Source organism: Lepus europaeus, chromosome 21, assembly GCF_033115175.1.
Source record: "Lepus europaeus isolate LE1 chromosome 21, mLepTim1.pri, whole genome shotgun sequence".
Classification (NCBI taxonomy): domain Eukaryota; kingdom Metazoa; phylum Chordata; class Mammalia; order Lagomorpha; family Leporidae; genus Lepus; species Lepus europaeus.
Genome location: NC_084847.1, coordinates 7,077,057 through 7,103,420, shown reverse-complemented (window position 1 = coordinate 7,103,420; position 26,364 = coordinate 7,077,057). Strand labels below are relative to the sequence as shown.

At 50.4% G+C, this 26,364-nt stretch overlaps 1 protein-coding gene across 3 annotated transcripts in view; it reads right to left on the bottom strand.

Moving 5' to 3' along the window:
* The window catches only part of ABAT (4-aminobutyrate aminotransferase), a 98,720-nt gene that overhangs the window by 34,805 nt on the left and 37,551 nt on the right, over nt 1-26,364 (bottom strand). For all 3 annotated transcript variants that reach the window (XM_062179651.1, XM_062179653.1, XM_062179654.1), the window contains exons 2-5: nt 17,554-17,667; nt 4,592-4,689; nt 3,087-3,116; nt 1,128-1,245 (exon numbers count right to left, since the gene is read on the bottom strand). In XM_062179651.1, the coding sequence (XP_062035635.1) occupies nt 1,128-1,245; nt 3,087-3,116; nt 4,592-4,689; nt 17,554-17,623 (316 nt within the window). In that variant the 5' untranslated portion in view covers nt 17,624-17,667. The remainder of the gene's footprint in view (nt 1-1,127; nt 1,246-3,086; nt 3,117-4,591; nt 4,690-17,553; nt 17,668-26,364) is intronic.

Genomic DNA, 26,364 nt, shown 5'->3' with positions numbered 1-26,364 from the left:
TGTCTAATTTCATCTTAATGGGAAATGGATCAGTTTGAGAAAATGGGCTTGGGGGGGTGGAGGAGTGGCCACCCACGCCTGAGGCCCCTTGCTGCTGGGTGGCTGGGGCTGGGGTTGTGGGGAAGCTGCAGGGGAGCAGAGGTCGCCTCTGCAGTGGACAAACCAGCAGCATCTGCGGAGAGACAAGCTCCATCGGTCACAGACTCCAGACCGCTGGACACAGACAGGAGCCCAGCAGCCGAGGGCACATCAACCCTGCAAGCCACAAGCCACAGTCACCTGCATTTCCAAACGAGTCCCGTCTACTCCACGGTCTGTGTGCCCTTCTACAGCAGCGAGTCATGCTCTGGAGGGCTGGGAGGTGAGCCCAGGGAGGCAGATGCTACTGGCGTCCCACGGAGGTCACTTCCCCTGGCCCAGCGGGCGGGCCATTTCCCAGCTGCTGTGTGTGTTGGCTGACAATGGCTCCAGCTGCCGCCTTCCCTGGAAAACTGCCCTCGGCATCGGGAAACCACTTTGCCTAGGACATTACACCTGTTCTCCTCCCTGGCGGCTGATGGGCAGTGACTGGTAGGCACAGGGGACACAGAGGCCAGCACCATGGGCTTGGCTGGGACCCATGCTGGGGTGCAGTGCATGGTGCAGAGCCCCCAGTGGGACCAGGCCACGGGCAGTCTCTTAGTGAGACCTCATCCTTTTTTGTTTCTTCCTCCTGCTCTGTGCCGCTCCCTTTCTTGTCCTTTCTCCCGAGGGCTCTCCCACCATAAACCCCTGGCATAAATACCCCTACCTTGGCCTCTTCTTCCAGGAAGCCTAACCCAAGACGCCTAAATCGCAGACATTGGTCACACAGACTGCCAGCTACGTGACCTCTCCAAGCCTTGTTTACCCATCTGCACAATGGGGACTCGGCACACACTGACCCGGCAGGGTTCTGGGGAGGAGTAAATGAGAGAAGATGTGCCACGTGCCTAACGCATCACTTGTTCCCTTCCTTGGCCTGGAGGGATGTGTGCGGCCACACACAAAGACGTGCCTGCTGGCAGGAGCAGCTAACACCTGGGCAGCCACGACCAAGAGACAGAGAGAGGGGCAGGTGCATGCGAGGCTGATGTTCCGGCTCTTACCTATGGGGACAGAGGAGATCTGGGAATAAAGGTCCAACATCCGGTTGCCATCCACATCCACCAGGTAGTTGCCTCGGCTCTCTTCGTAATTGCAGAAAAAATGCACGGCCTCTGCGTTCTTGGGGAAAGAAGAGACAGACTCAGGTCCCCTGCCAGGCGCTAGGTGCTTGGTCTTCCGGGATTCAGCCTGCATCAGTCGTGGGTCTCATTCTTTGGACACAGGGCGGGTATTTTTGAGCGCCAGCAGTGATGCTTTTTGTTGTAGGGGAAGTTATATGGACAGTTTGCTTTCTAACAGCTTCTTAGGCTGTGATTTTGTATTTTATGAATTTTTCTGTATGCATTTTAGATATCATAACAAAAAGGTTGGGCTAAAATCTGGGGTAGATTTTAACAAGATATCCATGGGGAATTGGTTCCAGGACCCCATCCCCCAGGGAGAGCAAAACCCACAGAGTCTCGTATCCCTCTATGAAATTGCATAATACTTGCGTATAACTTACTCACATCCTCCCGTACACTGTACATCACCTCTGGATAACTTACAATGCCTACTACAGTCATACGGAACTTAACAACAGGTCATGTTCTGAGAGATGTGTCACTGGGCGATTCTGTTGCTATGCAAACATCACCGAATGTACTCACTCCAAATTAGGCAGCTACAGCCTCACTAGGTGATACAATCTTAGGAGCCCACCATGGTAAATGCTACACCTCCATATCAAGCTAGACCTCCATATCAAGCTAGACCTCCATATCAAGCTAGACCTCCATATCACAGGTTAACTGAACCATTGTTATGTAGCATATAAAATTGCAAAGTAAACGCAATGCAAATAGTTATTATGCTGAATTGTTTAGGGAAAACGGTAAGAAAAATGTCTGTATATGTTCAGTACAAATGCAGTTTTTAAAATATATTTCTGGTCTGCAGCTGGTTGAATCTGCAGCTGGTGGAGAGTTAACTTTATATGGTAAGTCAGAGCAACACGAGGAAAACCAAAAATATGTAGTAATCATTAAAGAAATCTAGGAAATATCCACTTCATGTAAATATGAAGTATCCACTTAATGTAAAACAAAAAGTGTAAGAGAAACAAAGGAACAGAGATACAAGATATATAGAGAACAACGAAGTGGTAGACATCAGTGCAGCGCCATCAATGTGGACCCTGAATGGATTGACCCATCTAATTAAAAGTCAGAGATTGTTGGATGGAATAAAAAGAACCAACTATATGCTGTTTGCAAGAAGCACACTTTAGATTCAAGAACACAAATGGGCTGACCGTAAAGGGATGAATAAGGATACATGATGCACATCGCAACCACAAGAAAGCTAGCAGGATTCTTCCTAGCATCAGATAAATAGACTAAAAAAAAAAAAAAAAAAAAAGCCACTAAAGAGAAACAGTTTATAATGATGAAAGATCAATCCACTAAGAAGAAATAGCAATTCTAAACATATTTGCACTTAACAACAAAGCCTCAAAATTCACAAAGCAAAAATGGACAGAATCAAAGCAGGAAATAGCTCTACTCTAATAGCTGGAGACTTCAGTGGCTGCCATTTGGGAATGGATAAGACGACCAGCAGGCAGATGATTAGTAAGGGCATAGGAGACTAGGACGAGACTCCAGAGCAGCTAGACATGCCAAACAGCTAGAGAGCATGCCACCCGGCAACATCAGAACCCACACGCCTCTCCACCACCTACAGAACCCCCTCCAGGACTGACCGCTGGGCCATTACAAAACCTCAGAAAATGTCAAAGAATTAAAATCACACACAATACAGTTTGCAATCACAGAGGAATGAAAATAGACATCAATAATAGAAATTGGGGAAATTTACCGAACTGCATTTTTTCTAAAGAGCCAGTGCAGATTTGAGTCTCTCTCAATTACATTATTACAGAGAAGCCTCAGAAGGAGGGTTGCCCCAGCCCCACTCACCTGGACAATATTCAGCTGTCTCATCAGCTCCTGTGGGCAAGAACAGAGCATGGATCAAGCACACACTCTTGCCGAAAGCGCTGAACATCATGTGTGTCTCCCCAAGTTGTGGGGCTTTCTTCTCTTGCCAACAACTTAATGGCTTAACTTAATAATGAAATGGCTTATTGCCAACAATTATTATAAATATTTTAAATTAATATTAAACAGATGGCAGGAAATGATTCTCTGACCCAGGGAAATTAACAGTGCAGTTGACAAGATGGCAGGCAAACTAAAACATTTAACACAAGAGTGTAAGCTGAGAGTATTTGTCTAGTAGCCATAAAAACGGATGTTCTCTCTCTATTTAGGCAAAAAAGGCTTTATACCTAAACGAGTAGGAATATAAAAGGGAAGCATTAATTTGCATATCAAAGAACCATATGTTATATCTATAATTATAATCCAAACACTGCATAAATTTTTTGTGCAATTTCATATAGAAACTGGAAATTAGAAACTAGCTGTTTTCCCATGACAAAGATTTTTTTACTCTAAAAATAATTCAACATAAAATAAATTTTAGCAATTAGCATTATGAAATTATTGATTTTCACATAAAAACACAAAATAGTATTAGTGATAAGTATATGAATAGTTATTCTAAGTATTTTACTACTATTAGACTAAAATCCATTGCCCCAATAGAAATATATATATGAAAAATGTCTCTGCTTTTGTTACCAAAACATAACACAAAATAATACAATCATTCACAATACCAGAAATATTTCTGGATTTTTAAAAGTTGTAATGACAAAAAGAGTATCTTTTGACAGTAACCAAAAAATTACACTGCATGTAAAACCTGCAAAACCTGCAAGGGAAAATAAATTTGCCTTAAAAGGTTTACTCTGCATGTGCTTGCCTGGATTAGAATTCTTTCCTCCTCCTCACTCTCCAAGACCGAGTTCAGGGGCACGTGATTGGTATTCAGGCCCTGTGCTCATCCCCTCACCAGGTACTTTCACAGTCAGGTGCTCTGCCCCAGCCTTTGCCCTGGACTCAAAGCAGGCCGTGTGACTGCCGTGGCCAGCACAATGAGGGGCAGAGACAGAGGGCCAGTGTAGATCCTAGGCCTCCACAGACCCACAGCATGATGATAGCCAGCCGGGTCAAGCTTCCTGGAGGATGACAACCCGTGGAGCACAGCCAGGACCAGCACACCCCAGGTCAGCTGACAAACAGCCAAGCCTGGGCGTGTGGTAAGCCCAGCAGAGCCAGCGCCTCCTCCGGTCACCCTGGATGCTACCGAGGCTTTTGTGACTATTCTGCACAGCTGTGGCGCCCCTGTGAAGGTGTGCTGACCTCTCACGGCACACAGGCCAGGCTCACACCCAGGATCTCTAGTGGTGAGCTGTGCAGAAGCACCAATGACACAGGTTGCTAAGGTCTGCCACGTTCTTGCCTCGTGAGCCCCTTTCTCTCCTTTTCAAAACACCACTCAAGTGTGCTCAGCTCACCTGGGACCGAGGCCCCGGGACTTCCGTCTTCATCAGAGGCCCGTCATAATCAAACTCGATGTCGACTTTGGCTGCGGCTTGACTGATGAGCCTGCATCCTGCAGTGAACACACACGGTGAGAGCCCCTGGGGACAGCACATATGAGGACAATACTGCGCTATCAGGTGGCCCCACGTCCCTAACAGAGCTAGTGTCAGGGCCTCCAGACCACCCCAGATCCCTGGGCACATCCAGGCACTGCAAATTCGCTACAGTCTTAACAGAGAGGAAAACCCAGTGTCATGCTCCTAGGCCACTTCCTATTGCTTCCAACTGAGCAATTTCAATTTTTAGGATTTGTCCCAAGAAAATAATGGGACCAGGGCACAGAGATGAAGGTCAAACATTCATCTCAGTCTCATCTGTAACAACAAAGAGGAGATAACCTAAAAGTCCATCAGTGACCCGGCTGCTCCACTTCTGATCCAGCTCCCTGCTAATAGCTTGGGAAGCAGTGGATGAAGGCCCAAGTACCTGGACCCCTGCACCCATGTGGGAGACCTGGAAGAAGCTCCTGGCTTTGGCTTGGCCATTGCGGCCATCTGGGGAGTAAACCAGTGGATGGAAGATCTGTCTCTTTGTGTCTCTCCTTCTCTCTGACTTTGAAGTAAATAAATAAATCTTTAAAAATAAAAAGTTCAACACTGGGAGGGAGCCAAGAAGAATATGACTTAGTAAATTATTTTGTACATGTGTTTCTATGAATTGCTTGCTTCAAGGCAGAAATTGTGAGTATTTTTGGACCTGAAATGATGCCCATGGTATAAGCATGTGAAAGATGAGATTATAAAAATTTCCCAAATTTTGTAAAAAGTTTAATCTGGGCTGGTGCCGCAGCTCACTAGGCTAATCCTCCGCCTGCGGCACCAGTGCTCGGGTTCTAGTCCCGGTTGGGGCACTGGTTCTGTCTTGGTTGCTCCACTTCTAGTCCAGCTCTCTGCTGTGGCCCGGGGAAGGCAGTGGAGGATGGCCCAAGTCCTTGGGCCCTGCACCCGCATGGGAGACCAGGAGGAAAGCATCTAGCTCCTGGCTTCGGATCAGCGCAGCGCGCCAGCCGTAGCGGCCATTTGGGGGGTGAACCAACAGAAGGAAGACCTTTCTCTCTGTCTCTCTCTCTCACTGTCTAACTCTGCCTGTCAATAAATAAATAAATAAAAGTTTAATCTGTATCCCAATGCATATATTGGGCCAGAGTTTCTCAACCCTGCCATGATTGACATGTGGGAGTGGATCATCTTTGTGGTGGGGGCTGTCCTGGGCATGTTTACCAAGATCCTGCATCTACCCACCCCCGGCTGTGCCCCCAGTCATGACAATCAAAAATCACGCAGCAGAGAATGGTCTTCAGTGGTCCCCAGTTAACATTTTTTGTTTAAAACAAAGTGCTGGTCATCAGTCGTTTGTCACATTTTTCACACTGGGACGAACTGACAGACGGAGCGTTCCCAGGCTCTGTGCGTTGTGCAAACACAGCCCGGCTGACCCCTGTAGGACGCTGTGGAATACGAGGCGAGAGTGGAAGGACTTATATCTGTGACTCAGAAATCCCCGGTGGCACTGCTCATCTTGGCCCTCCTGGCGCACACTGACAGGTTGGGAGAGGTTAGTGCCTCTTACTGAGGCTGCCGCAGCTTTGTCAGACTCGGGGATCAGTAGCTACTTTCCAGAGAGTGACCTCAGATCATCTTTATATATACACATATCTCATAAATGGAACTGAAAGCTAAGTTTATTTTGGGGGAAACACAATTTCAAAATCCATGAACAGTTTTTTCATAATATGCATTTCCCATGAACTTTTAAAAAAAGATTTACTTATTTATTTGAAAGGCAGTTAGAGAGAGAGAGGGACCGATCTTCCATCTGCTGGTTCACTCCCCAAATGGCCACAATAGCCAGGCTTGGGCCAGACCAAAGCCAGGAGCCTGGAATTCCATCCAGGTCTTCCACATAGGTGGCAGGGGCCCAAGTTCTTGGACCATCTTCTTCTGTCTTCCAAGGTGCATTAGCAGGGAACTGGATTGGAAGTGCAGTAACCAAACTGATACTCATATGGGATGCCAGCATCCATCACAGGCAGCAGCTTCACCTGCTGTGCCACACTGCAGGCCCCTGAACTTTTTTCTTAGATGACAATGCTTCCTTCATTTGTTTTCAAAAAGATTTAGTTATTTATTTGAAAGGTAAAGTGACAGAGATAGTGAGGGGGGCCAGCACCATGGCTCACTTGGTTAATCCTTCATCTGCGGCGCCGGCATCCCATATGGGCGCCGGGTTCTAGTCCCGGTTGCTCCTCTTCCAGTCCAGCTCTCTGCTGTGGCCCGGGAGGGCAGTGGAGGATGGCCCAAGTGCTTGGGCCCTGCACCCGCATGGGAGACCAGGAGGAAGCACCTGGCTCCTGGCTTCGGATCAGCACAGCGCTGGCCGTGGCAGCCATGAGGGGAGTGAACCAACGGAAGGAAGACCTTTCTTTCTGTCTCTCTCTTACTGTCTGTAACTCTACCTGTCAAATAAAAAAAACATTTTTTTTTAAAAAGAGATAGTGAGAGAAATACAAAGAGATCTTCCATCTGCTGGTTCACACCCCATATGGCCACAATGCCTGGGGTTAGGCTAGGCTAAAGCTGGGAACTCCATCCGGGTCTCCCCTGTGGGTGTCAGGGGCCCATGTATTTGCGTCATCTTCTGCTGCTTTCATGGATGCTTTAGCAAGGAGCTGGAGTGGAAGCAGAGCAGCCTGGATTCAAACTGGTGCTCTGATGTGGGATGCTGGCGTTGCAGGCTGTGGTTGAACCTGCTGCACCACAATGCCGGCCCCACCCATGAACTTTTGGAAGTCTGTCTACAATTCTGCCTCCATTAACCAGGATAGGAAGCTGAGTGTGCACAACACATACACACAAAGAGCTTGTCAAACCACACAAAGTCGCAATACTAGAAAACATATTTAAATTCATATCTCATTTTTATAATTGTTTTGGATAGCAAAACACTTTCTTAATTAATAATGTAATATAGTGTGGCCGGCACTGTTAAGCCTCCGCCTGCGGCACTGGCATCCCATATGGGCGCCGGTTCAAGTCCTGGCTGCTCCACCTCCGATCCAGCTCTCTGCTATGGCCTGGGAAAGCAGCGGAAGATGGCCCAAGTCCTTGGGCCCCTGTGCTCACGTGGGAGACCTGAAAGAAGCTCGTGGCTCCTGCTTTTGGATCAGCGCAGCTCTGGCCGTTGCAGCCAATTGGGGAGTGAACCAGCGGATGGAAGACCTCTCTCTGTCTACCTCTCTCTGTAACTGTCTTTCAAATAAATAAAATAAATCTTTAAAAAAAAAAGATATGAACAAAATGATTTTTATTTTCTTCCACTTGATTTTTTTTTTTTTTTTGACAGAGTGGACAGTGAGAGACAGAGAGAAAGGTCTTCCTTTGCCGTTGGTTTACCCTCCAATGGCCGCGGCTGGTGCGCTGCGGCCGGCACACCGCGCCAATGCAAAGGCAGGAGCCAGGTGCTTCTCCTGGTCTCCCATGGGGTGCAGGGCCCAAGCACTTGGGCCATCCTCCACAGCACTCCCTGGCCACAGCAGAGAGCTGGCCTGGAAGAGGGGCAACCGGGACAGGATCGGTGCCCCGACCGGGACTAGAACCTGGTGTGCCGGCGCCGCAGGCGGAGGATTAGCCTATTGAGCCGCGGCGCCAGCCCCACTTGATCTTAAAAAGGGATTTCTTAGAGTTATTCCATCAGATGAGAGTTGAAATGGGAAATATTGATGACTTTTTTAATCCTATTTATCTCTTCCTTGGCCAAAACTCAGGGCTATTGGACAGCAGTGATTCCAACTAGATCTGTGTAACACAGGGGTTGCACATTTTGATAAAAACAGCTCTTAACACATGATGATCTGCCTTAGAGTCCAGCAAAGAGGGAAAACAAACATTTCACCACTAGCAAGAAGTCTCAATTGAGAATACACAAGTCCTCCTTTCTTTTCTCCAGAGAATGTCTTTTTAAAATACAGATCTGTTTATTTGAAAGGCCAAGCCACAGAAGACAGCGAGCATGCCAGAGAGAATCTTCCATTGGCTGGTTCAGTTCCAACATGGCCACAACACCAGGATGGGCCCGGTAGCAGGCAGGAGCTGGAACTCTATCTGTGTCTCCCATGTGGGTGGCAGGACTAAGGACCTGGGCCACCTTCTGCTGCCACCCAGGAGCATCAGCAGGGAGCGGGACGCCAGCTGGTGTCACAAGCAGCGTCTTAGCCCACTGAAGCCCAACACAGTCCCTTCGAATGTGATGTCTTGGCATCACGTCATGGGGAGCGATCAGGTTTCTTGGGAATCAGATAGCAGGAGTACGGGACCAGAGGCAGTACTGAGTGGGAGCTGTGGCTGCAGAGATCCTGAGGGAAGTGACCTGGAGTGGTGAGGATGCAGGGAGTGAGTAAACGGGGCAGGGAGAGGGTGGAGAGAGGGCAAGAACCCGCCAGCCAGGAGTTGGGATTGATGGGCCACAAGACAGGAATGCCAAGAGCAGGTGCACAGCCAGCAAGTCTGCTCCCAGAGCATCCGCAGTTCCCACCCAGTGCCAGGTCTTTGTGAGTGACGGATGGCGGAAGGCAAAGGTTAGCAAGGCAGCGCTCCTAAAAATCAGAGCCTGGTAAGCTTGTATGTGTCTGTGCTATCGGAGTCAGGCCCACGTAGGCAAACGAGCCCCTTGTGACACGAGTACTGTTGCTCTCATCTTACAGGTGAGGATCAGAGACTGAAGTCTCACAGCCGGTGAGTTGCAGAACCAGGACAGCAAGCCAAGTTCATGCAACTCCAACACTTTGGATCTTCCTGAACTTTGACATTTTGTAGAGTGCGATGACCAAATACCAATATGACGAATGTTCTCTTAATGGTGATATGTAATACCACACGCCCCACCAGAATTAAAAAAAACACAAAGGACACCTTTTCCTCAATCGCTTTGCTACCAAGTCACACCAGCAGGTGTCCAGGGTACACGGAGCACCAGGTGAACACCCCAGAACTCCCCAGAGCAGTCCACATGGATTATCTCGCTTGTCCTCTCTTGTCCTCATCCTTCCCAGGTAACAGAAAAGGACACAGCTCAGGGAGACTGTTTACTTCCCCTGAGGACACACCCACAGAGCCAGCAGGTGGCGAAGCAGGAACCGGGCTGGTCCGACCTCTTTTCCCCCATGCCGTGAATGTCACTGGTGCTATCTTTGATGTAATCTAGTGCTGGTCTCTGAACTGAAACATTTCTAGCCAAACAACCCTCTTCTCCCAAAGGCAAATTATTACCAGAAACACAGAAAAGTCTGAATTAAAATTGAATGACCCGGCATTTTCATTCATGAATAAAACAGCATCCAGGAGGCAGGGGGGTGGGGCTGCAGCGCAGCACCCTGCTCTCAGTGGTGCTCACGATCCCGGCACCCATGCCCATCCACAGAGGCAACTTTTTCAAAGCTTCACTTTTTTAAAAAAATTTTTTTTTAATGTTAAATGTTAAATGTTTATTTTTATCCACTGGACAGGCAGAGTGATAGAGACACAGAGATCTTCCATCTGCTGTTTTGCTCCACGAATGCCCGCAACCATCAGGGCTGGGCAGGCCAAAGCCGGAGCCTGAACTTCGGCGATGTCTCCTCCATGGGTGGCAGGGGTCCCAGCATTTGAGACCAGGTTGCACCAGCAGGAAGGTGGATCAGAAGCAGAGGTGCTGGGACGTGAACCAGCACTCTGATACGGAATGCGGGCAGCCCCAGCAGGGGTTTAACCCGCTGCTCCACAATATCTTTCCCCACAGAGTCCATGTTTAACTCCAAACTGTAAAGTGGCCATCAAACATTTTTTTAAAAGGGCAATGTTCTTGCCCTATGGGGTAGTGGGCTAAGCCTCTGCCTGTGGCACCAGCAACCCATATAGGCACCAGTTTGTGCCCTGGCTGCTCTTCCGACCCAGCTCTCTGCTACGGCCTGGGAAAGCAGTAGAGGATGGTCTGAGTGCTTGGGCCCCAGTACCCGCGTGGGAGACCCAGAAGAAGCTCCTGGCTTCGGATCGGCGCAGCTCCAGCCATTGCAGCCATTTGCGGAGTGAACCAGTGGATGGAAGATCTTTCTCTCTGTCTCTCTCTCTGTTAACTCTGCCTCTCAAATAAATAAAATCTTTTTTAAAAAAAAAAAAAAGACAATTTAGGCCGGCGCCACGGCTCAATAGGCTAATCCTCCGCCTAGCGGCGCCGGCACACCAGGTTCTAGTCCTGGTCGGGGCACCAGATTCTGTCCCGGTTGCCCCTCTTCCAGGCCAGCTCTCTGCTGTGGTTAGGGAGTGCAGCGGAGGATGGCCCAAGTGCTTGGGCCCTGCACCCCATGGGAGACCAGGAGAAGCACCTGGCTCCTGCCATCGGATCAGCGCAGTGCACCGGCCGCAGTGCGCCGGCCGCGGCGGCCATTGGAGGGTGAACCAACGGCAAAGGAAGACCTTTCTCTCTGTCTCTCTCTCTCACTATCCACTCTGCCTGTCAAAAATTTAAAAAAAAAAAAAGACAATTTAATTTCTCTTTTTTAAATAGTTTATTTATTTGAAAGGCAGAGTTAGAGAAAGAGAAAGAGAGAAAGAGAGAGAGATCTATCTATATATCTATCAGCTGATTCACTCCCCAAAGGGCCACAATTGATAGGGCTGGGCCAGGCAGAAGCCAGGAGCCTGAAACCCCATCTGGGTCTCCCATGTGGGTGGCAGGGGCCCAAGTACTAGGTCCACCTTCTGCTGCTTTCCTGGGCACATTAGCAGGGAGCGGGATGGGAAGTGGAGCAGCCGGGACTCCAACTGGTGCTCATTCTGGGGTGCAGGCCTCACAGACAGCAGCCTGGTCCACTGTGCTAGTCCCCATCCGGCATTTTTAGTGTTCTCTCGCTTTCTGCACGGAGAGTACTGAATGAACGTTCATTCTTACACAGCAAAGTCAAGGACGTCTACAGGCCTCCTGGAGTTGTTCATTCAACTTTTTAAGAAAAAGTTAGCTGGCCCTGCAACTATCTACACCACTTATTTTTTGATAACATGTTCCTTGAAGATGCCAGGGCTGGCGCTGTGGTATGTATGTAAGGCTGCTTACTGAGGTGCCGGCATCCCATATGGGCGCAGGTTTGAGCCCAAGGTACTCCACTTCTGATCCAGCTCTCTGGACGAGCAGTGGATAGCCCAGTCCTTGGGCCCCTGCACCCATGTGGGAGACCCAGAAGAAAATCCCGCTCCTGGCTTCAGATTGGCCCAGCTAAGGCCATTGCAGCCATTTGGGGAGTGAACCAGTGGATGGAAGACCTCTCTCCCTCTCCCTCTCCCTCTCCCTCTCTCTACCTCTGCGTCTGCCTCTCTGTAACTGCCTTTCAAATTAGTAAATAAATCTTAAAAAAAAAAAAAAGAAGATACCAGTAAGCAATGTAGAATAAAGAAGACATTTTAAATTTTTTACCCAGAGATATCCATTTGACATCTGGTCTCCCAATTTCTGAACCGTATTTGGTAACAGGTGATTATCCTTTTTATTTTTGTTTTGCATGAAATAAATGATGCCTTTGGGAACACTTATCTTGGGCCACTGGCCATCATCACAGTTAATGACTTTGTGGGAACCCAGTGGGTAAAGAGACCACAGTGAAGCATCTGGGCACAGTGGCCGTGGTATCAGGCAGTGGCTTCCATCTGGGGCATTCTCTCCTGCTGTGAGCTATTCTACAAGGAGGGCCACTCACTGAGGACCCAAGAGTGGCTTCCAGCCAACAGCCCCCAAGGGACTGAATCCAGCTACGGCCACGTGAGCAAGTTTGGAAGCGGCTCCTCCAGTCCACAGGCTGGGCCTTTCAATGAGACCAGAGCTCTGGTGCCCAGCTCCACTGCAGCTTCCCGGGAGAGCTTGAGCCAGAGGGCCCAGTTAGTCCACCCCAGATTCCCATCCACAGGACCCGTGAGATAATAAAAGTCTATGATCTTAAGCTGCCAAGCGAGGCCGTGATTGTTATGTGGCAACAGACAATTTATACAGCTCTGTGAGTCCCAGAGCCAGCCGGGCTCTGCTCACAACCTGGCCCAGCCACTTGCCATCTCTGTGACTTTGGGCAAGTTGCTTGATTTCTCTTAATTTCTCGTTTTTCTTACCTGATGGAGTGGTGGAGAAGACTAAATGGGTTAAAAGTAAATTGTACTTCCTATCATTTTAAAAAATTAATTTCCTTTTTGTTTGTTTGACAGATAGGGAGACAGAGAGAGAGAGTTGGACAGAGATCTCTCATCTGCTGCCTTACTCCCTGTCTACAACAGCTAGGGCTGGGCCAGGAACTCAGTCCGCGTGGGTGGCAGGGACCCAGCTACTTGAGCCCTCACCTCTGCCCCCAGGGCGCACAGTAGCAGGAAGCTGCCCTCAGAAGCAGAGCTGGGACTTGATCCAGGCACTCAGACTTGGGCTGTGCACACGCCAAGTGCAGTCTTCACCCCTGGGCCAAACACCCACCCCTCCCATCATGCATCGCTCCCCTGTCACTGTTTGCCCATCAGCAGTATTTGACAGGGTACATATTCCTGTATTTTCTCCAACATTATTATAATACTAAAAACTATATATAGATATGTCAAATGAATAGGCCAAAAGAAAAGAAAAACACCTCGCTGTATGCTTTACAAAATCTGGACTAAGTGTGCCCAAAAAAGACACAATTTCAGCCAAGAAAGTGCAGTGGTTAGGAACTCTGTGATGGAGCCATAGCACCGGCCCCTTTTTTGTTTTTTTCAGATGCAGTCATTGCATTTTGTAAAAAATCTATTTGAGGGGCCGGCGTTGTGGCACAGTGGGTTAAAGCCCCAGCCTGCAGTGCTGACATCCCACATGGGTGCCGGTTCAAGTCCTGGCTGCTCCACTTCCCATCCAGCTCCCTGCTAATGCACCTGGGAAGGCAGCGGAGGATGGCCCAAGTGCTTGGGCCCCTGCACCTGCGTGGGAGACCTGGAAGATGCTCCTGGCTCCTGGCTTTAGATCAGTTCAGCTCTGGCTATTGCAGTCATTTGGTAAGTGAATCAGCAGATGGAAGACCTCTCTCCCTGTCTCTGTAACATTGTCTTTCAAATAAATAAAAACAAGTTAAAAAAATTATTTGAAAGGCATAGTTAGAGAGAGAGATCATCCTTCTCCTGGTTCACTCCCCAAATGGCCACAATGGCCAGAGCTGGGCCAATCTGAAGCCAGGAACTTCTTCCAGGTCTCCCACGTGGGTGCAGGGACCCAAGCACTTGGGCCATCTTCTGCTGCTTTCCCAGGTGCATCAGCAGGGAACTGAACAGAAGTGGAGCATCTGGGAATCAAACCGGAGCCCTTATGGGATGCCGGCACTGCAGGCGGTGGCTTTGCTCAGATGTCCTTGAGAATGACCTTTAAAGATGATGCCACAAGAACCACCCCCCTTCTATCCCTGGTGTATCCTCAGCACTCGGCACACAGTAGGTGCTCAACAGTATTAGCTATGGAATGAATGACTCTCCCATGCCAGCAAGTCTCTCTCCTACTTGGAACACGCCAAACTTGTGTATTTCTGATTTGGGTTTATTTATTTATTTTTTAAAAATTTTTATTTATTTATTTTTATTTTTTTGATAGGCAGAGTGGACAGTGAGAGAGAGAGACAGAGAGAAAGGTCTTCCTTTTGCCGTTGGTTCACCCTCCAATGGCCGCTGCGGCCAGCGCACTGCGCTGATCCGATAGCAGGAGCCAGGTGCTTCTCCTGGTCTCCCATGGGGTGCAGGGCCCAAGCACTTGGGCCATCCTCCGCTGCACTCCCTGGCCACAGCAGAGAGCTGGCCTGGAAGAGGGGCAACCGGGACAGAATCTGGTGCCCTGACCGGGACTAGAACCCGGTGTGCCGGCGCCGCAAGGCGGAGGATTAGCCTAGTGAGCCACGGCGCCAGCCCTGGTTTGGGTTTATTTTAAGCTATTTATGGGTGAACGTTATTATGTTTCTCTTATAAAGAAAACAAGACTCTGAAAATTACTGACCACTCCTCAAAACCATCAAGGCCATGAAGAGTAGAAAAGACTGAGATACCATCCTTGACCAGAGAGACCAGAGAGATGTGACGACCGGCTGCACTTAGGAGCCCGGACTGGAGCCCAGGAGAGCAAAAGGCCCTGAGGTCACACGTGTGTCCTGGTGACGCGGGATGTCAACAACGGGGGGAACCGGATGAGGCCCCCACCATCTCTGCAATGCCCCTGTCGATCTAAACCCAGGCAGAAATGAAATGCTGACTTGGGAGTTATCAGCCTGCGAAGACTCCTGCTCTACATCTCACCCAGGGAGCAAACACCGGGGATCAACACACAAGCCAGGGACGTGGCACGCAGTGTGCCTTCAGGAAGCAGCCAGCACTGGCAATAATAAGGGGACATTGTGATGACAAGCACAGAGAACCGGGGCAGATGGGGGGCTCCTGGGTCTTTCTGAGCCTACGCCGTGGGCAGGCCAGAGTCAAGGCTGCAGGAGGCCCCCTCAGGGTACCTGCAGGGAGGCTCCTGTTAGCCTCTCACACCCTCTCAGCACTGGAGACAGACCCACTTGTGTTTCAGTGCCTGGATAATCTTGGGCGAATGGCCTTCCCTCACGGAGCCTCAGTTTTCCTCCCGTAAAATGGGTACACTACGACTGTCTTGTGCGACTGTGGGAGGGAAGTCTCAATGCCGATGAGGCCACTTAGCTAAGCTGTTTGAGACACAGAGCAGAACGGGAGTGTCTCAGAGAGACCTGGGGGTGACTAGTCGGGTTTGGGGTGTGGAGGTTGGTAGCTTTGGGATCCGCAAGGCGGGAAGGCCTACACTTCTGGGAATGGAGAGTCCCTACCCACACTTCCAGGGAAGAAAAGTCCTTGTCAAGGTCCCTGCGGGTGCCTAAAGGTCAACCAATGAGGATCAGACCTGCCTCAACCTTTAACCCCCATGCCCTGAATCTATAAAAGGAGCTCTCCCAATCTCTGACGCGCGACTTCCCCAGCCCCCGCTCCGTTGCTCTGTTGGGACCGGGGAACCTCGCCCGGGAGCGGAACCCCAATAAAGGCCTGGGAATTAATTGATTTGTCTGCCTGGGGAGGTCTGTTACAGGCCGGACACCTTGCAGAGGTGAGGAAGAAGGCACTCCTGGGATGGTGGCGCCTGTCTACTGCCCTGGAAGACAGCTGTTCTTTAGGTCAAGTTCAGATGCTTCTCGAATTATGATGGGGTTACATCGTGACAAACCCATGGAAATACTGTATGTCAAAAATGCATTGGGACCAGCACTGTGGCACAGCAGGTTAACGCCCTGGTCTGAAGCGCCGGCATCCCAGTTCTAGTCCTGGCTGTTCCTCTTCCGATCCAGCTCTCTGCTATGGCCTGGGAAAGTAGTAGAAGATGGCTCAAGTGCTTGGGCCCCTGCACCCACGTGGGAGACCTGGAATAAGTTCCTGGCTTTGGACTGGCAAGCACATTCAAATATAAAATCTTGCCTGACTAATCAGGCAGAATCGATACCATCTGACCATGTTTGTGCCAACTCCAGGGACAAAACATTGGTTTTACTGATTAACAGCTGAAATATCAGGATCACTCAGGGGGCTGGCACTGTGGTGTAGTGGTAAAGCCGCCGCCTGCAGTGTCAGCATCCCATAAAGGCACCAGTTCGAGTCCTGGCTGTTCCACTTCTGATCCAGCTCTCTGCTATGGCCTGGGAAAGCAGTGGAAGGTGGCTCAAGTGCTTGGGCCCCTGCACCCGCATGGAAGATCCGGAAGAAGCTCCTGGCTCCTGGCTTCGGATAGGTGCAGCTCTGGCCATTGTGGCCAATTGGGGAGTGAACCAGCGGATGGAAGACCTCTCTTTCTCTCTCTCTCGCCAATTAGGGAGTGAACAAGTGGATGGAAGACCTCTCTCTCTCTCTCTCTCTGCCTCTCTTCTCTGTGTAACTCTTTCAAATAAATAAATAAATAAATCTTTGAAAAAAAAATGCATTTAAGGGGCTGGCACTATGGCATAGTGGGTAAAAGCCCTGGCCTGAAGCGCTGGCATCCCATATCGTCGTCGGTTTGAGTCCTGGCTGCTCCACTTCTGATCCAGCTCTCTGCTGTGGCCTGGGAAAGCAGTAGAAGATGGCCCAAGTCCTTGGGCCCTTGCACTCACGTGGGAGACCCAGAAGAAGCTCTTGGCTTCTGGCTTCAGATCAGTACAGCTCTGGCTGTTGTGGCCAATTGGGGAGCAAACCAGTGAATGAAAGACTTCCCTCTAACTTTCTCTCTCTCTCTCTCTCTCTCTCTCTCTCTCTCTCTCTCTCTCTCTCTCTTCTCTCTCTCTCTCTCCACCTCTCCTTCTCTCTCTGTGTAACTCTTTCAAATAAATAAATAAATATTTTTTAAAAAAACACAATACACCGAATATACCCTACTCAAAAGTGCTCAGAACACTGACATTCACCTGTAGCTGGCGAAATCACCCAACAAAAAGCTGATTCCATAACAGAGCTGACTCCCTCCTGCCGTTCACTGAGCACGGTGTGCCGGACAGCACCCCCATCAGTTGTCTCCCCAGGGGTCACGAGGCTGGCGTGGAGCTGGGACTCCCGGCCACTACCCTGGCGGCAAGCCCAGATGTGTTTCCCTAACTGTCCCTGGGCAGGTAAAGCGGTTCCACAACTTCTAGACCACGTCAGCTTCTGTCCCACGGCACTGCTGTCTCTGGGGCACAGGAGCAATGGGGATGGCGATGGTGACCGTTCCATGAGTCATGGTGGGACGGTCCCAGCAGCACCGGCTGGCCGGTCCCTTAGTAGAAAGGACCAGGACCCCTCGTCTTCACTGTGTCTCTAGCGGGCCCAGGGATGGCCGAGGCCCTGGGGCTTACCTGGCCCAAGTAGGTGGTGGTTGCGCTGGAAGCTGCGAGCCAGGCATCGGGCGAGCAACATGGAGGCCATGGCCCCTTCTCCAGGAACAGGGACCCCTTCTACTCACGGCCACCCTGAAAGAAACCAGAAAGGCAGACTCAGGCCCAGGAAGTCCACTCCCCTGCTGGCCCAGTGGCCCATCCCTGCCCCTTCCCATTGACGAGAGACTCCTCCGACATCAAGCCCTTGATTCCACAGCACACTTTAACCAGGAGTAGGTTATCCTGAATGTAACTTTAATTCGGATGCATCTTCATCTGTCCTTGACCACACCCCAGGCAGGGAGATTATGCCCATTTTCCAGACAGGAAAACAGAGGACTAGGACAGAGTTGATGGAGATCCTTTTGTAAAAGACTGACCCCTGAGCCCTGGGCTCTGCAGACGGCTGAGCTCGGGCTAGAAACTCTGGGGCGTGCATCCCAGGACTACTCGATGTGGAAAGTCCAGCATCCCTCTGTCCTGCTCCCACCTGGAGTACTAGGTCTTGGCTGTCCAGAAATCCTGGTGCACAGCCCGGCACAACCAACATCCCACTGTGCTCAGGACTGGTAGGTTCCCAGGGTATAGGTCTTTGCATTTTTTTAAAAAAAAAAAGATTTATTTTATTTATTTGAAAGATAGAGAGAGGTTTTCCATCCACTGGTTTATTCCCCAGATGGCCGCAACGGCCGGAGTTGTGCTGATCTGAAGCCAGGAGCCAAGAGCTTCTTCTGGGTCTCCCACGCAGAGGCAGGGGCCTAAGGAATTGGGCCATCTTCTACTGCTATCCCAGGCCTTAGCAGAGAGCTGGATGGGAAGAGGAACAGCCGGGACTAGAACCGGCACCCATATGGGATGCTGACACTGCAGGCTGGGGCTTTAATCCTCTGTGCCACAGCACCAGCCCCGAGGACTTTGCATTTTGAAACCAGGACAGTCTGGGACAGCCTGGGATGGTCACCCTACCCTGGGCACCTCAAGCCAGGGCCTAGCTTAGCCACAGACATGCACACACTGCTGAATCTGCTGGGGTGAACTCAAATCTCCTTCCCTGGGACGAGTGAGTGGGCTGGGAAGACCCAGCTGTGTTAGGCTCACAGATGTCCCTCCACATGGAAGGAAACACGAGGAGCAAGGGGGAAACGTTCCTTTGTAACCAAGTCCAGAAATTCCCCTGCAAATGGAGTTTCAGCTAATACCATGGTTACAGTATGTGGCGGATCAGCCCGAAGTCTTGGGATCACATCGGGAGGGAGGGCACCTCTTACACTCAGCACTGCAGGTGGTGTGCAGCCCTGCAGGGTAGCTGAGGATAAAGACCTCAGGGCCAGCAAACCCTGCAGCTGTGTCTCCTCTCTCCTGGCAGGGGACACCATCCCGGAGCAGTCAAGCTGACTGTCATGGCCCAGCCCCCTGTGCCTGGATGGAAGCGGTGTGATGTGAGGTTGCCCGAGATGTCCTGAAGATAAATCCCCAGCCCCAGTCTGCTTAATCAGCCAGCAAATAGGGCAGCACCCTGTCTCAGGGCTAAGGAGGGGAGAGCTTAGGTGGTTATGGGGGTCTGGTTTGGGTTCTAGGATTTCCTGGGACTCTCTCATCCCGAGCCCTTAGTTTTACCTGTCATGTATCAATGAACTCAGCTAATCATGTAGCTGTAGGAGATAAGGGGCTTAAGAAGGAATAAAACTCATGTCATTTGGAGAACTCATCTTGGGGAGTCGGCTCTGTGGTGTAGTGGGTAAAGCTACCGCCTGCGGTGCTGGCATCCCATATGGGCACCGGTTTGAGTCCTGGCTGCTCCACTTCCAATCTAGCCTCTGCTATGGCCTAGGAAAGCAAAAGAGGGCCCAAGTCTTTGGGTCTGCACCTGCGTGGAGGACCCAGAAGAAGCTCCTGGCTTTGGATTGGCACAGCTCCAGCCATTGCGGCCATCTGGGGAGTGAACCAGCAGATGGAAGACCTCTTTCTCTCTCTGCCTCTGTGACTCTGCCTTTCAAATAAATAAACAAATCTTAAAAAAATTTTTTTAAGGGAGAGGGGCCGGCAGGGTGGCATAGTGGGTAGAGCCTCTGCCTGCAGTGCCTATATCCCATGTGGGCCGGCTCTGTGGTGTAGTGGGTAAAGCTACCGCCTGTGGTGCTGGCATCCCATATGGGCACAGGTTTGAGTCCTGGCTGCTCCACTTCCAATCCAGCTCTCTGCTATGGCCTGGGAAAGCAGTAGAAGATGGCCCAAGTCTTTGTGCTCCTGCACCCACATGGGAGGCCCGGAGGAGGCTCCTGGCTCCTGGTTTCGGATTGGTGCAGCTCTGGCCTTTGCAGCCAACTGGGGAGTGAACCAGTAGATGGAAGACCTCTCTCTCTCCCTCTCTCTCTGCCTCTCCTCTCTGTGTAACTCTGACTTTCAAGTAAGTAAATGAATCTTAAAAAAAATTCATGGGAGAGACAGAGATCCCATTCTGTTGGTTCATTCCCCAAATGCCCCCAATGGCTGTGATGAGCCCCAGTCAGAGCCAGGAGCTGGGGACACAATCCAAGTCCCCTATGTGAGTGACAGGGACCCAGTCTGAGCCACGACCACTGCCTCCTAGGATCAGCACTAGCAGGAAGCTGGAGTCAGGAGCCAGAGCTCAGAATGGAGTCCAGTGTGGGACATGGGGCAGTTTATGCAGGAGGCTAAACAGCTGCTTCTGGAGTTTTCCATGTATTCCACCATATCCAAGCCTGTTAATTTAGCAACACAGTCACTATGCGGAAAGAGCAGATGCTACCTCTCCCTTAAAGTAGGTCTCAAACCACACTACTCAATTTCCATAACATCTCAGGGACTGGGAACATTAACATTTGAATACTCTGCAAAAGTGAGGGCCACACCCACACACTTTCAATTATAAAATGTCACACTGGAAAATATATCACAGTGACATTCTGGAGCCCTGCAGGTTGGAGTTGACCTTATAACATGATCTCCATCAGACAGGATTCTTAACACAATGCATTTCAAAAACCAGAAGACTTGATGTTATTCATTCACTCTTGCTCACCCTCTAATTCTATCAGCAAATTAGCACCTGTTAAAGGCAAGCCACTGTGTGGCTTGGGTTCTGGAGGAAAAAGGAAAAAACACCACTCTCTTTCTGAAGCTCATAATTTAGTGGCAGAAGACGATGAGGGGGAAAATGGGAGAGTTCAAACACTAGGCTGCTTTACCCAACCTGTCAATAACTCTTAAATAACCTGGCAAAGAGGTGGATGTTACAGTACAGCCGTGACGCTTAAGCCAAAGCTTGGGACATCTCAGGGTGCCGTTTGGAGTCTCTGCTCCTCAGCTTCCAATCCACTTTCCTGCTAATGCACCCTGGGAGACAGCAGGTGCTAGCGCTAAGTACTTGGGTCCCTGTCACCCACATGGGAGACCTGGATGCAGTTCCAGGCTCCTGGCTTTGGCCTGGCCCAGCCCAGGCTGTTGTAGGCATCTGGGGAGTAGACTGGCAGATGGAAGCTCTCTCTTGTCACTCAGCCTTTGAAGTAGATGAAAATAAATGAATATTTAAAAAAAATAATCTGGCAAATACATTTATAAAAATTTTCCAGTTTATTGTCAACAGTGAAGTCTATAGAAGATAGAATCATGACTGCATGGCTGGTATGAGCAAGGTGCTGTGGGGACAAGGAGAGATGCACTCTGGCTGGGGTCACAAGGTCAGGGAGGTATCACTGCTCTGCAAAGGTTAGGAGACTCGGATGCCAGAGAAATGCAGGTTGGGGGGCGAGGTGGAGGGGGCGGGTAAGGGATGAGTGAATGCTCAGAGGTGTGAGAGGACGCAGCCCAGTGAGGGATTCAGGGGCACAAAGTGCCTGGGACATGAGATCATAGAGGAGTGAAAGGGAACACGAGGATCAGCTGGAGGTGATCCCCAAGTCTGACCTCCAGGGATGGCTCCTACCAAGAGCCTCTCAAGTGGAGGAGGGAGCCCAGCTGCTCTCTGCTCTAGTCTTGTCTTTTTTTTTTTTTTTTTTTTTACAGGCAGAGTTAGTGAGAGAGAGAGAGAGACAGAGAGAAAGGTCTTCCTTCCGTTGGCTCATCCCCCAAATGTCTGCTACAGCTGGCGCACTGCGTCGATCCGAAGCCAGGAGCCAGGTGCTTCTCCTGGTCTCCCATGCGGGTGCAGGGCCGAAGGACTTGGGCCATCCTCCACTGCCTTCCCGGGCCACAGCAGAGAGCTGGACTGGAAGAAGAGCAACCGGGACAGAACCGGTGCCCCAACTGGGACTAGAACCTGGAGTGCTGGCGCTGCAGGTGGAGGATTAGCCTAGTGAACTGTGGCGCCAGCCATCTAGTCTTGTCTTGAAGGGTCTGGGCTCAGTGAGCCTCCCAGGGAGGGGCAGGGGACATGCATACAGCACTCCCGTGAGACGCCAGAGCTACTGTGACCAGAGGAAGGGACCCATAAGGGGGACACTGGCTGCAGTGGGAGTTGAAGAAGAGCAAGAAGCCAGGGACCAGCTCCTCAGCCATCAGTCTCAGACTGCTGTGGCCTTTCAGAATTGCTCAAAAAGTTAAACACAGATTCACTGTAAGACTCGATAATTCTGCTCTTAAGTGTGCACCCCCAAGAACTGAAGAGAGGGCCTCACACATGCACACGCACAGCAGCAGCTGATTCAAGTTGGAAACGACCCAAACGTGCATTAATGAGATGACGGCTAAATAAATTGTGGGCTGTCTGCACAATGGACTAGGATCCAGCCACAGAGGACGGAGCACCGCCTTGCATGCTGCAACACAGCTGGGCCTCAAAAACATGATACTGAGTGCAAGAGTCCAGATGCCAAAGGCCACGGAGGACCCCATTTATAGGAACTTTCAGGAATGGGCAAATCTGTGGAGAAAGGACACACGAGCAGCTACTGGGCCAAGTAGGGAGTAGGCAAGTGGGGAGTAGGGAGCAACCACGTAGTTGGCACCAGGTCTTGCTTCGGTGATGAGAAAGTTCTGTGACCAGAGAGTGGTGATGGCTTCAGAACACTGAACGTGGACAAAACAGCACTGAGTTATCCACTTAAAATGGTTAGTTTTGTTGCGTTTTCCTCCATGAAAGGTAAACATTAAAAGAGAACTATGAAATTGGCCCTTCACTTTTACAATGGGGACAGAGGGGCTGCCACTGTGGCGCAGTGGGTTAAGCCACGACCTCCAGTGCCAGCATCTGATATGGGTGCAGGTTCAAATCCTGGCTGCTCAACTTCTGATCCAGCTCCCTGTTGGAAAGCAGGAGGAGATGGTCCAAGGACTGGGGCCCCTGCCACTCATGTGGGAGACTGGGATGGAGTGCCAGGTTCCTGGCTTCAGCCTGACATAGCCCCAGCCATTGTGGTCATTTGGGTAATGAACCAGCACTGGAAGATCTCCTCTCTCTCCCTCTCTCTCTCTCTCTCTTTCTCTCTGTCTCCCCACTCCCTCTCTGTGTAATTCTGCCTTTATATATGAAACTTTTTAAAAAAAATTTATTTATTTGAAAGGCAGAGTTAGAGAGAGGCGGGGGGTGGGGGTAGATAAATCTTCCATCTGCTGGCTCACTCCCCAGACAGTCACAATGGCCGGAACTGCGCAGATTTGAACCGAAGAACCAGGAGCTTTTTCCAGGTCTCCCACATGGCTACAGGGGCCCAAGGACTTGGGCCATATTCCACTGCTCTCTCAGGCCATAGCAGAGCGCTGGATTGGAAGTGGAGCAACGGAGAATCGAACTGCAGCCCATATGGGATGCAGGCACTGCAGGCAGTGCCTTTACCCGCTATGTACAGCGCCCACCCCGTAACTCTGCCTTTACAAAAAAAAATAAACGAATCTTTATAAGCAGGGAGAGAGGGCCATGTCATGGAGTGATGACAGCTCCAATCCCGCAGGCCTTGGGCAAGTCTACCTGTGCCCTTGCTTATCTCAGAAAGCAAACACACACAGCTCTCCAGCCCCTCTGACCCCGAGAGCCTCCGGGCACAGCTGGCCAGTGGCACTGCCAGCCTCTGCTCCCACCCAGCAGCCTTCACGTCTTCCCATTTTCCCACCAGGACTTTGACCTTTGCTGGCCTGTGGATTGGCACGTGTTGGTCTGCAGGATCCTGGATGGACAGGAGTGGGGGTGTTTCTAACCTAAAGTTTGTGACCCACAGAAAGGTGGAAAATAGCAGAACCTGAAAGGGAGGTGGGCTGGTTGCTGATACTCCTGGTCTCTGAACTCCTGTCTGTCTTCCAAACCTGAGCTCTAAGCACAGACACTATCTCTCAGTGTGTTCACTCTCATCCGGTCTTGTATTTACTTAACAATTTTCTTTTTAAGATTTATTTACTGGAGGCCGGTGCCGTGGCGTAGTGGGTAAAGCCACTGCCTGCAGTGCTGGTATCCCATATCGGCATCAGTTAGAGTCCTGGCTGCTCCACTTCTGATCCAGCTCTCTGCTATGGCCTGGGAAACAGTAGGAGATAGCCTAAGTCCTTGGGCCCCCACAATTGCACTGGGGACCCAGCAGAAGCTCCTGGCTCCTGGCTTCATATCAGTGCAGCTTCAGCCATTGCAGCCAGTCAGGGAGTGAATCAGCAGATGGAAGATCTCTCTCACTTTGCCTCTGCCTCCTCTTTAACTGCCTTTCAAATAAATAAATCTTTATAAATAAATAATAAATAAATATTAATAAATAAATTTAATAAATAAATAAAAAAGATTTATTTAAAACATTTATTAAAAAAAGACTTATTTATCAGGGACAGCACTGTGGGTAAAGCTGCTGCTTGTGGTGCCAGCATCCCATATGGGTACCAGTTCAAGTCCAGGTTGCTCCACTTCCAATCCAGCTCTTTGCTAATGCGCCTAGAAAAGCAGGAGAGGATGGCCCAAGTCCTTGGGCCCCTGCACCCATGTGGGAGACCCAGAAGAAGCTCCTGGCTCCTGGCTTTGGATTGGCTCAGCTCCACCAACTGCAGCCATCTGGGGAGTAAACCGGCAGGTGGAAGATCTCTCTCTCTCTCTCAGTCTCTCTCTCTCTCTCTCTCTCTCTCTCTCTCTCTCTCTCTCTCTGCCTTATTTGTGCACTTGAAAGGCAGAGTGACAGAGAGGGAGAGACAGAGAGATAGAGAGAGAGAGAGAGACAGAGAGATCTTCCATCGCTGTTCACTCCTCAGCAGTTGCAACAGCTAGGGCTGAGCCAGAAACTGCACCCAGGTCTCCCACATGAGTGGCAGGGCCCAGCTCTCTGGGCCATCATCCGCTGCTTTCCCAGGTACATTAGTAGAAAGCTGGATGCTAGTTTATGTGTGTGAGAGGGACTGAAGAATATAGGAATTTGAGGGAAATGGGAAGGAAATGAGAATTTTTAAAGAAAATGGGAATTTCTGTGTAGAAGTAGGCCTTGGAAGCAGGCCAGCATAACCTTGTCAGATGTGGGGTGGGGGGCAGCTCCCTAGGGCTGTGAGCCCCAACAACACTGTACTGATAGGGTCCTGGGAGGATATGGGGGGATTCCACACCCAGAAACCCTCCACCTCTGAGCAGCACTATGGGATACCAGCATTGCAAGCAGAGGCTTAACCCTCTGCGCCTCAGCGCTGGCTGACCCAGACATTTTTCTTGAAAGCACGTTGTGGGCCAGCGCCATGGCTCACTTGGCTAATCCTCCGCCTGCAGCACTGGTATCCCATATGGGTGCTGGGTTCTAGTCCCGGTTGCCCCTCTTCCAGCCCAGCTCTCTGCTGTGGCCCAGGAAGGCAGTGGAGGATGGCCCAATGTCCTTGGGCCCTGCACCCGCATGGGAGACCTGGAGGAAGCACCTGGCTCCTGGCTTCGGATCGGCGCAGCACACCAGCTGTAGCAGCCATTTGGGTGGTGAACCAACAGAAGGAAGACCTTTCTCTCTGTCTCTCTCTCACTGCCTAACTCTATCTGTCAAATTATAAAACCAAGAAAGAAAGTTGCTTTTTAAGCTTAAGTTACCGTTCTAGAACCCGATGATCCTGCCAGTTTCATAGAAAGGCGCCCGGGAAGGGCCTGTAAGCACATTGAACGAAGCAGGTCATTCCATTAAAAGCCGGGCAGAGCTGGCTGCCCGAGGCTTGGCCTCAGACCTGGCCTCTTTCCGCTGGGGTGAGAGATGAGGAGAGATTGACAGGGGCGGAGGGCAGGCGGGCATCCAGTGTGGTCTTCCTGGATGTGAGCAGAACTGAAACGGGGAACTGAACTCAGTCAACACACTCAACAGAATGGGGTTTATCAGAGTACATGGCAAACGCGAGGGATTTTTGTTCCAGCCATGTGGCGCACCTGCAATAAATTCAATTTTTTACTGTATGTCTCCATCAGGACAAGCTGAAAACCCTGGTCTAGTCAGATAGTGAGCCGCTCAGCCCCACCCACCTCTCCCCATCCCTCGGCTTTTAATTAAAATGCTAATTGGTTCTCTCTGCTTCCTCTTATCTGCCTTGTGCATTGGGAGGCTGGGGTGGGGAAAGAGGCTGAGTTCAACGTTTAAATCAATAACACGAGAGGAATTCAGGTGAAAGGGCAAAAAAATAATTAAAAATAAAGGCCAGTGGCTTCCAATTTGCTCCGGAGGGAGAGTGACAGTAGGGGAAAGGGATCCACTATTGACCGCTCACCTACTGTGTGCAACGCACCTCCCTAGGTAGTCTCGGTCATCTGCAGGATTCACCATGGACAGGGCTCCTGTCCAAGCTCGCAGAGCTTCGAAGCCCGAGACTCTTGGCCTTGGCTCAGTAACAATCACCAGGGAGCTTTTC